Here is an 11,127-nt window from a genome sequence, read left to right as displayed (position 1 = left end):
AATCTCTACCTCTTCAAGTTTGTCCGTAGGCGACGTGTTGGCTAAGTTTGAGGACGTGTGCGTCGGTCTCGAGTCTCGCAAGAACTGGAACCGCAAGGCTGACGTACGGCGGATCCAGGTGCTGTGTGCGAGGTTCCGGCTTGTGGGGCCAGGGGATCCTTCTTCCATCGGCCTCCGCTGCCAGCGTCGAACGGCTCAACTCGGTGGCGACAGACATGATGACGAGGAAGCGGAACCGCCTCTCGGCTCTGCGCGCCGAGAAGATGATGCTCCTGCGTGCATGGATGCTTTTCGACTTTGAGCTGACGAAGAAACTGTAGTGACGATACGCATTAGCTGTTAGTCATTTAGTCAGTCATTAGAATCAGTTAGTTAGTCACAGTAAGCCGTTCCGTTCACTGAACGCAATTTGATTAATTCCAACACACACCACTTGACCCACGCAGCGCGCAACAGAGAGGCGAGCGAGAGCGACAAGCACCCCCTCCCCCCCCCCCCCCCCCCCCTCTCCCCCTCCCCCCCTCCCTCCCCGCACCGCCGCCTCACTCGAGTCGGAAAGGAAGTCGCCATGCGACGGAGCCAACGAAGTGTGCTTGTGGCGGTCTCTGTCTTTGCCTGTGGCATTGTGTATGTCATGGTCAACTGTATGAGCGGAGACGCTCACCATGGTGTCGTCCATGACTTTGCATATCAAATAGGATCTGATTCTCATGGTTCTCATGGTTCTCATAATCACGTTGGTCGTAATGGTACTGGTTCTGGTGGTTCTGATGGCCAGGATGATGGTTGTCCACAACAATCATCATGTCCGCCATGCCCTCCTTCTCCTCCTTCTCCATCATCATCATCATCATCATCATCATCACCACCGCCTTCAACTCCATCTTCATCACCGTCACCGTCGCCGGCATCGTCACCATCACCGGCATTGTCTCCGCCTCCGCCTCCTTCCTCGCCTTTGGTGGAACTGCTGTCGCCGGTTCCCATGGAAAGTGATTGGAGGCCTCTGTCCATGCCTGTGGTGGGGGATGTCCTCGGCTTGGATGTCCTCGAGACGCAAGGTGGTGAGCCGGTGGAGATGTTTGGTGTTGCTCCGGCGGCAAACAACTACGACTTTACTCGCCCGCTTGACAAGGTTGTGCTGGATGATGTGGCTGCCTACGAGGCTGCAGTGGCGAGCGAGGACAAGGCCATCCTGGAGGAGATCGAAGCCAAGCGCGAGGCAGTGCGGGCAAGAGTAAGCAGTTGGGAGGAGCTCGAGATCGAGGCCAAGAAGGCCCGCCCACAGGATGTACCTGTTCGTCACTCAGTCCTTGTCTTTGACAGCAAGATGTACCAGGCACCGTCGCACGAGGCTTGCCTCGCCGCGGCCGAGGAGCTCGGCGGGCGCGAGCACACGGCTGGAACAGCGGTGGACATGTCGATTATTCCGGCTGGCAACGCGTGGGACTACTACGACTCTGTGACGTACCCGATGTACCTCACCTTTTCGCGGCTTCTCATGTGGGGACTCCTCGACGACCGGTTTGCCACCGGCGAGTGGGGTGCCGACAAGCAGGCCGAGCTGCTCAAGGCGGTCCAATACGACGGCGACGTGGTCCTTCCCACGGCAGCCGACCACCACCGTGCCATGGAGGCCATCCTGCACATTCGGCCGGCTATGATCCTCAGGCACAGCCGCGATCCGTCGGCCCACCTCTCGTGGCTCTACTGGGGCCAGTTCAAGTCGGGCATGACGCAGCTGGTGTGGGACGGGCTCGGGCCGTGGGGCATTGCGCTCTCGGAAAACCCGCTGGACGCATCACGGATGGCAACGGTCTGCTTGCGGCATGCTGTTCTCGCGCAGTCGAACCCGTACTCGTATTATGCGCGGCCGAAGCTCTTCATGCACCAAACCGAGGAGCAGATGCTGACCGACACGGCGCACACACTCCGGGCGCTGCGGCGGCTGGTGCTGACGCGGTCGTTTGGCGCACGCGCCGACGAGATCCTGCCTATGGCGCCGACGGTGACGGTCCTCTCGCGGCAGGGCGTGCGGAACAAGCGCATTGCGCCGTTCAACGAGTTTATCGATGCCGTCCGCGCCGTCGCCCTCCACCACCACCACAACTTTAACGTTGTGGAGATCGGGAACAACAATCTGCAAGGCCAGATGCTTCCGTTCTTCACCTCGCGGGTGGTCATCATGGTCACCGGCGCTGCCATGTCCAACACGCTCTTCCTCCGGCGCGACTCATCGCTCATCTTGCTCTGGAAGTGGGGCCCGTTCTCCATTGACGAGAGCAAGGTCTCGCTCAACGGCGCGGCCGACGACCCGTGGTTCACCAAGTTCCACTACGAGCAGGACGAGACTTGGCGACCCAACGAGGTGTACAACATCTCCCACTGCCTCGCCGAGCACGCCGCCGACAAGATCGTCGACGTCACATGCATCCGCAACGTCTTCCCGCCCATTGAGCTTGTCACCCAGGCCCTCAACACCTTTCTACCTCTACCTATGGAGGGCTCTGCCAAGCTCGGCGTCGGCTACATTGGCGAGGAGGATGAGGGGTGATCAACGTCGAGTTAAAACGTCACTGTGGCTAGTATCTCACTGCTGTCATGTGTGTTATGCTTGGTCCTCGCGGCCAACTGCTCACTTCTTGGCAAGGTTGAACGAGTTGGCGTCGATGTACTCTGCGTAGAGGGGAGGGGGGGAGGAAGGAGGTGAGTGAGTGAGTGAGTGAGGGAGGCAAGAGGATACGGGGTGTGATGTGGTGATGTTGGGACGGAGGTGATGGACGTGAATGTGATCGTGCTTGTGGTTGTGGCCGAGGAAAAAGATTGATCAACCAACGATGGCGACATCGGCCCGTGGTAGCCACCAGTCACTGCGGCGGCTGTCACGGGCGGATGTCGTCACCTTCCCCACCTCGACCACGACCGAGCTGCAGCACTACTCGGTCAGCGACCGACCGAGCATGATACCGAGGCCGGCTACATGCCCATACGCCCCTCCACACCCACGACCATATTGAAGACCACGACCATCACGACGACCACGACCATCACGACGACCACGACCATATTGACGACGATGACGACCACGCGCTAGGGTGACGCGCCGCGGTGGTGGGGTATGGGCAGCGCGATGGTGTGCGTGTGTGTGTGGAGGATGATAGGGAGCGGATGGTACGGGAGAGTGACATATGGAGATGCTTGTATGGTGGGGTGTGTGTGGTGGTTTGGTGGTGCAGGTTGGTTGTGATGTGGTTCTTGGGTATGGATGGTGTGCGTGTGCGGGTGGGGAGGTGGTGGCTGTGGGTCGGGTGGGTGGCCATCCCCGGGGGGGGGGGGGGAGGGACTAAGCCTCGGACAAGCGAAATAAGCCATGAAGCCAACTCCAACTCGGCATGGAGAGTGAAAACAGAGTTCTGTACATATACACCGAGTTGTAGGAGTGTGTGTAGTAGCATGCACGTGGTAGAGGTGGAAAGGGGGGAGGTCGTCGTCGGTGGGCGGGACGGGCAAGCGATGTATTTTTTGGGTCATTTGCCATTGGCCGCACTCACGACATGGTGAAGGCGGGTATGGGCATGGTGGATGTATGTGTGGGTTACGTACTGCGAGCACCGTCACGGGTCTTGTGAAGCATCTCCAGCTGGGATGGAGCGTACTTGGAGGCAACCTCCTTCTTGACCACGTTGCGGACAAGGTTGGTCGCCACCTGGGCGTACGCCGCGTACGACATGTTGAGGAAGCGCCACGACGACATGATTGAGGTGATTGTAGTCAGATGTGCCGCCTGCCCGTTGCCTGCTGAACGAATATCGCAACAACAAAGTCATTGATTAATTCGTCGGCTGTCCGCCCCTTCGCTTTTGCTCAACGAATACCGCAACAACAAAGTCATTGATTAATTCGCCGACGCACGCCCCACCCACCTGGCTGTATGTGGCGCTCCTGTTGATGTGCTGTTACTGGTGATGGGTGGACAGCTTGCGCTCGAGGAGAACAAGTCGCTCGCGAGCTATGGGGAGATCGTCGCCGAGGATGAGCGGGGCGACTTGGACGGCGAGGGCGAGGTCGGCGACGCCGATGGTGGTGCGTGGGCTGTCGGCCACCGCTGCGGCCTTGTGGCCGTTTGCGGGCGGCGAAGACGGCGGCGGGGCAGAGGCAGCCTTGGCGGTGCGGACGGTGGCGACAATGTCGACGCATGTGGAGAGTAGGTTCTTGAGATGGACGCGGAGCGCGGTGCCGAGGAGGGCGGCCGCGTCGGGATCGACGCCATTCAGTTCGGCCTCGACGGCCATCTTCTTCATACGCTCGGCCAGCGCCGCTGCCGACGGCAGCGACTTGGTCTGCGAACAGAGGTGGATGCCTGACGAGAGCGACGGCGCTGTGGCGCGGAAGCGCCGGCCGTATCCGGCCCGCCCTGCGTACACGCTCCGCTTCCGGCCCCGCCCGCCCGGCCCGCCCTTGGCGTTGGACGCCTCCACCAGCGACATCATGTACGGCGTGGCCATGTTGGTCCCGCTCGACGCCGGAGACGCGTGGGTGTCGCGCTTGACCGACTTTGAGAACCTCCCGCTTCCTGCGCCCATCGATCGCTTCCGCTTGCGCTCCTCGAGCGCGTTGCCCATGTTGGCCGGCGGCTCAGCGTGACGTGCGTTGGCGAGAATGTCGGCCATGAACGTGTTGTGCAGCTCGACTGCATTGATGGCTTGCTGAGTGAGTACATGATTGCTTGGTCCCTGCATGCACAAAAATCTCACTATCCCTCCGACCCATCATCCCCCACAACGACCAGCTTTCCTTGCAACAACCTCAAGGTTCACCATGACGACCACGGCCGCGGCCGCGACCATAATGACGGCCACAACTGCGACCACGGCCACGACTGCGATCACGGCCACGACTGCGATCACAGCCACGACTGCGATCACGGCCACGACTGCGATCACGGCCACGACTGCGACCACGGCCACGACTGCGACCACGGCCGCGACCACGATGACAATGACGATGATCGTGACAGCCATGATGATGACCCTGATGATGATGATGATGATCATGGGGGTGATGACCATGATGGTGATGATGATGATGATGATGGTGATGATGATGATCCCCCCCCCTCCCCTCCCCTCCCCCCCCCCCCCCCCCCCCTCACACCCCCTCACACCCACAACGTACTGTGCTCCTTGCCCAGAACGGTGCGGACAAAGGCATCGAGCTCGACCTTTGACAACTGATAGGCAAAGTACTTGCGGAGACACTCCTGGTAGCCCTTAAAGGCAGATCCCAAACAAGTCTCCAGTCGCTTGGAGGTAGCCTCCAACTTCTTCCGTGGCTCACTCATAATATGATGGTGATGATGGGTTATATATGCTCACTCTCTGTCTCTCCTGGCCTTGTCCTCTTCTTCCAACCAGAGCGTGACCTGGTACCAGTGGCAGTGGTGGTAGTTGAGGTGGTGATGACAGCCGAGGTGGTGGTGGTGGTGGTGGTGGTGGCAGTCGAGGTGGTGGTAGCGGTGGTGGTAGTGGTGGTGGCAGCCGAGGTGGTGCTGGTGGCAGTCGAGGTGGTGGTGGTGGGTATGGGGGGGGGGGGGGTATGGGTAAGGACTTCTTCCCCTCTCCCTCTTCTCTTGTCACAGGTGTAGTGTATATAAAGCTACCACACAATACGCTTGTGGTCTCTCTCGACGCTGGTGTCTTCGTCAACAGCGCCCACTCAGCGTGGTGCTTTGGCGACAGACGAGTGCGGTGGTGCGCTTTGTCGTCGACTCGGCCGACCGACCGACTGACAAACTGCCGTTTTGCCTCAGACACACGAGCCGTTCCAGCGGCAGCACAATTTCCCAGCATCTGTACATGGCACGCTACGCAACGGCACGGGTTGATCCGTAAAGCTTGTTCCACTCGATGTAGTGGGTGATCTCTGAGGGTGAGACCGAGGGCCGGACAGTGAGCATGGCCTCGTCAAAGTCAGCTTTGGAGAGCGGGCGGACGGCGTCGGCAGAAATGTCGCGGATGGCCTGCATGGTCTCAATCGAGGTCATGTTGGTCAGCTCGCGGATCGGGCCGAGTGCGGCTTCGGTGCAGAGGGCCTTGACGTCGGCGCCCGAGAAGCCGGCAGTGGCGGCGACGAGTGTCTCGATGTCGGCGTCGTCGAGCGAGTGCGGCTGCTCGGCCAGCAGCCGCTGAACCAGCGCCCGCCGGCCATCGGCATCGGGCAGCGGAATGTATAGCCGCTTGACCATCCGCCGCCGGGCGGCCTCGTCGAGCTCCTGCGGCCGGTTGGTGGCGCCGACAACGAGAAGCTGCTCTTGCGACGCCGAGCCGCACCCGTCGAGCTGAATGAGGAACTCGGTCTTGATCCGCCGCGACGACTCCATGTCCTTCTCCGACCGCTGGCAGAGGAGCGAGTCGATCTCGTCGATGAAGATGACCGCAGGCTGGTGGACACGCGCCACAGCAAAGAGCGCACGCACCATTTTCTCGCCCTGCCCGACCCACTTGGACGTCAGTGCTGAGGCCGAGATCGAGAAGAACGTCGCCCCAGACTGGGCAGAAATCGCCTTGCCAATCATCGTCTTGCCCGTTCCCGGCGGACCAAACAGCAGGATGCCCTTGGGCACAGACCGGAGGCCGGTAAAGAGGTCCGGCCGCAGCAGCGGCAGTACCACAATCTCCATCACCGCCTTTTTCGCCGCCGCAAGCCCGGCAATATCGTCCCACGTCACGTTCATCCGCGTGTCCAGAATTTCGTTCTCGATCATCTCCACAAACGCCGGATCGATGTTCTTCAGCCGTTCGTCTACATCCTCGTTGCTGCCGCCGCCGCCACCTCCGCCGCCTCTGCTGCCGCCGCGACCGCCGCCTCCCGACCCGCTGCGCGACGAGCCGCGGCCCGAGCCGCCGCTCGCCCCACCCGCGCCGCTCGTCCCTCCGCGCTTTGACAGGCCCGACCGCTTGATGCCCTTTTTCTTGTCGTCGATCCGAAGCTTGTCGTACGCCGAGAGGAACGGGTTGGCCTGCTCGTCGCCGCCGTCGTCGCCGCTCTCGTCGTCGCCTGCTCCGCCGGCCATGCCCCGCCGCCGCTTCCGCCGCCGCCTACGGCCGTCTCCATGCCCGGAGCCACTTCCGCCACCCCGAGCACCACCACCTTCGCTATCGTCCTCCGCCCTACGTTTCCGATGGCTCTTGTTTGCCCCAGTCACGATGCCATGCAGCTGAACTGCCGGGTTGTACGACGCAAACGCCGACGCCGACTCGGACGCCCGCGCACTCGGCCGAGCCCGTGTCTGCCGAGCAGGCTCCTCCCGACGAGCGGGCTCTTCCCGACGAGCGGGCTCTTCCCGCCGAGCGGGCTCCTTCCGACCCCACAAGGCCGTCGATGCCGGCACGATGGCGCCGTCGCCACCACCACAGGCTGACGCAACAGTCGATGACGGCGGCGGAGGCGCCAGATGATCGACAACGGCATCGGCGGCAGCCCGGAGATGAAGAGCCAATTGCGAGCCAAGAACAACGTCATCCAGCTCACCGTGCATCAGTTGCGCAGCAGCAGCAGGAACAGGAACAGGAGCAGCAGGAGCAGCAGTCGTCGCGGACGGGTTGGCGCCAAGTGCCATGTCGAGGGCGTCTTCAGCACAGAGGTTGTAGTAATGGGCATCAGCATGGGCTGCAGCAAGAGCTTCTGCAATTCGTGGGCTCTGTGTTGTTGTTGTTGTTGTTGTTGTTGTTGGGTGAGCTGCGGCAATGTCCATGGCTGTGGCTATGGCCACCTCGCTCGCGGCCGCATACTCGCTGGCAGCGACAGAAAAGGTCGTGAATTGGTGGCCGGACGAGGCGGCTCCCGAAGGCCCACACCCGGCCTCACATGCTGACGACGCAGAGAATTCTAACGCAAGCACACGCGCCGTGTATCCTGCTTGTGCCATGCTGAAAGGCAGTTTTGTGCGCTTTGTGTTTAGCCCGTGCGAGCAAGTCAAGTGGCGAGTCGCCGCGCTGTCTGCTATCCGCCCCTCGTCGCCCGTCCGTCCCTCCCTCGCCTCCCTCGTCCACCCTCAGATGCAACAGATACTGTACAGGGAAAGGGAAGTAGTCGTGGGAGTGACGAGGCCAGTGACGGTGGTGGAGGGTGGCGGAGCATGATTCACGAGGACGAGGCCGATGCTGCAGCGTCTGCCGAGGGAAGCACGTTGTGATCGATGGGTGTGGGGGTGAGCCTGTTGATGCGCCAGTGGTCGTCCGAGACGCAGGATGGGACGTAGAGGGCGCGGCCTGCGTACTTGAGGACGGATGAGAAGGTGGTGTCGGGCAGGATGTGGATGGGGAACGTCTGCAGGAGAGTGCCGTTGACGACGTTTCGGACCTCGAGGACGGAAGACGAGACGGAGAGGACGTAGGGCGGGAGGAGGGTGATGGCCTGCGGCGGGACCTGCCAGTGGGCCGAGTACTCGTGGGTGACCGAGGTCTCACCGTCGGGAGCGACGAGGACGCGCATGAGGACTGCACACTTTTGGTAGCAAAGGAGCCAGCGGTTGCATGCCGAGCCGATCATGGCGTTCATGGCACCCATAGAGGGGGCGTCGATGCCGGTAAAGTAAACGTTGTCGAGGAGAAAAGCGGCCATGGGCGAGGACGACGAGTCCTCGTGCAGCTGGGTGATGGCCTCTGTCTTGAGGTTGACGAGGACAAACTGCGACTTGAAGGCGACGCAAAGCGAGCCCGAGCCGTCATTGGACATGACCATGGTGAGCGGCTTGGCCGGGAAGCGGATCTTGGAGAGCTCGACAAAGGTGCGGTCAAAGTCGTCCCACTTGAAGACAATGACGTCCGAGTGGACGGCAACGCAGAGGTGGGTGGCCGTTCCCACCAGGCCCGTGGTGAACAGGTGGGCCTTGGAGGTCTGGCTCAGGACCTTGATCTTGGGCTTCTTGGTCACGATGCGATCGACGTCCATGACCGAGACTGACGGCGTGGCGCCCGAGAGCGCCAGCACCACACCCTCTTCTTTGAGCACGTCGAGCTGGAGCATGTGCGACGCGCCCGAGCCGAGCTTGAGCTTGATGTTGTTCGATGAGACCTTGTCGAGGAGGAAAAGGCCTTCCGAGGCGCCGTAGAAGAGCGAGTCGTCGTCCCACGGCGCGAGGCAGGTGATCGGTTGCGGGAAGGCCTCGAGAATGACCTGGGTCCGGAGCACCGACGCCGAGTCGGGCTCAAAGCCACCGCCGATGGCCGCCAGTGCGTCGGCCGGCAGGTCGGCCGACGGCGCGAGCGAGCCGTGAAGGTTGTAGTCAGACGCTTTCTTGTTGTAGTACTTTTTGTACGCGGTCTCAAGCGCACGACCCATGGCGTGCTCGGCCTGCTGCAGGACCGAGAGTCGCGAGTGCTCGTTGGTCACCACCGCACGCTCAACGTTGATGAGCTTGGCAAGGAGCGTCTGGATAAAGCCGCCGTTCTTGGGGTACCGCGCCTTGAGCGGCGGGCCGACGAGTGCAGTCCCGGACTCGTACGCCAGCGTCAGCGAGTACATCGAGTCGTCGTCTGGCACGGTCTGGACAACAGCAACGACGACGGTTGAGGCCTTGGCCATCGACTCGAGAGTAAAGGTGTTGTCGCCATCGAGAAAGACAATGCGGACAATGGCCGAGCCGAGGACCCGGGCCCGGGTGTCGGCGTCGGGCATGTTGGTCGCAATGAGGTACATGATCTCGTGCCCGCGGAACGAGGTCCGCCGCGAGGTGGCTCCAGTCTTGGCCTCGGTCGTCACGTCGAGGCCGCCGGCAAACCCAGTGTACCCGGCGAGCCCGACCTCTGTCCCGAGGAGCTCCAGAAACTCGTTGTACGCCGCCGAGCCCGAGTTGTTGGCGAGGAGTGCCATCTCGGCCGACTGGCCCTGCCCACCGTACATGACTCCGATCTGGTGGAACCGGTTGTGACCGGGGTTCATCGCCTCCAGCCGCAGCAAGTCGCTCATGACCTCGGGATTCGTCACCGTCCGGAACTTCTTGTACAGCGACGAGAGCTCGCACCCGTGCAACCGCGCCAGCGTGTCCTTCAGCTTCCACTCCTTGCCGCCGGCAAGCTGCTTGGCCTCCTTCTCCGTCACCGGAATGACGTACAGCGTCGCGCCCGACGACCGCCACACAATGGTCCGAAACTGAGCGCCCACGCCCGAGATGTCATCGCGCACAATCGAGAGCATGACCACACCGCCGATCTTGTCATGCTTGCCCACAAACACATCATGATCCGCCTGAACGAAATACCGCCGGTACCAGTGCTTCTCCCACGCCGTGTTCTCTACCGTCGGCTGGTCTTCAAACTCCAGGCCTTCGGGCAGCGGCGTCTCCTCCCAAAAGTTCCCTGCCCGAATCGCCAACAGCGAGCCTCCAAGCGACGACCTCCGTCCGCGTGCGTTGACATTAGACAAACGAGGGTGTCCACGCGGTTCCGTGGACACTAATCCCCTCCCCCCACCAACTACTCTGTGAGTCACTAGTCTGCCATACTCTCTCTCTCTCTCTCCCTACCACCATCATCACCATCATGACAATCATATTGGTTATGATTATGATCATGGTCACAATGACGATGACGATGACGATGACGACGACGATGACGACGACCAGGGCATGAAGATGGGGTTGGACGAGGAGAACGAGACGTGGGCACGACCATAGTAGCGATGACTAAAAGCCAGACCAGGTTCGCCCCCCTCCCCCCTACTCCCTCTACTCTCCACGCCCACGCCCCCAACCTCCATCTCCACTATCCCCAACCCCTCCACCGTCACCCGCTCCATGACCTGTGCCGCCCCACGCACCGACCGAACCCTTCCCTCCCACCTCCCCCAGCCACCTCCATCAACCCCCCCTAACTAACCCCCACCCCCCCAAATAACCCCCCCCCCCTCCTCCCTCCTACTCCCTCCCCTTCCCCCTCCCTCCCTACACCACCCCATTGCCCCAACCATACCCCTCCCCCTTCCCACCCCCCCCCTCCCTTCAGCAGAACAGGCAAAAATTGGACACTAGCGTTCCTTGCCACTGCCATTGATTGTCATTGCCAGTACATGGCCTCCTTCACCAACCACCTTGGTATGCTGCTGCTGTTCCCCCCCCTCTGACGCTAC

The 11,127-nt window shown here is 61.5% G+C and overlaps 3 protein-coding genes across 3 annotated transcripts in view; 1 reads left to right on the top strand and 2 right to left on the bottom strand.

Moving 5' to 3' along the window:
- Positions 1–1,078: 1,078 nt before the first annotated feature.
- AMSG_09778 (uncharacterized protein) lies at positions 1,079–2,554 on the top strand (the record flags this gene model as incomplete). Its single annotated transcript, XM_013898761.1, has 1 exon — positions 1,079–2,554. The coding sequence occupies one exon, from the start codon at positions 1,079–1,081 to the stop codon at positions 2,552–2,554; it is 1,476 nt and encodes a 491-aa protein (XP_013754215.1).
- Positions 2,555–3,940: 1,386 nt separating this feature from the next.
- AMSG_12287 (uncharacterized protein) lies at positions 3,941–7,072 on the bottom strand (the record flags this gene model as incomplete). Its single annotated transcript, XM_013898826.1, has 3 exons — positions 3,941–4,690; positions 5,176–5,323; positions 5,873–7,072. The coding sequence occupies 3 exons, from the start codon at positions 7,070–7,072 to the stop codon at positions 3,957–3,959; spliced, it is 2,082 nt and encodes a 693-aa protein (XP_013754280.1). The 3' UTR covers positions 3,941–3,956.
- Positions 7,073–7,941: 869 nt separating this feature from the next.
- AMSG_09774 (uncharacterized protein) overlaps positions 7,942–11,127 on the bottom strand; it is a 4,077-nt gene continuing 891 nt past the window's right edge. The window contains exon 2 of the mRNA XM_013898760.1: positions 7,942–10,454. Coding sequence (XP_013754214.1) covers positions 8,143–10,454 — 2,312 coding nt within the window. The 3' untranslated portion in view covers positions 7,942–8,142. The remainder of the gene's footprint in view (positions 10,455–11,127) is intronic.

The sequence above is a fragment of the Thecamonas trahens genome (assembly GCF_000142905.1).
Source record: "Thecamonas trahens ATCC 50062 unplaced genomic scaffold supercont1.51, whole genome shotgun sequence".
In the NCBI taxonomy this organism is placed as follows: Eukaryota; order Apusomonadida; family Apusomonadidae; genus Thecamonas; species Thecamonas trahens.
Note: the sequence above shows the minus strand (reverse complement) of the source record. Positions and strands in the feature narration are given on the sequence as shown.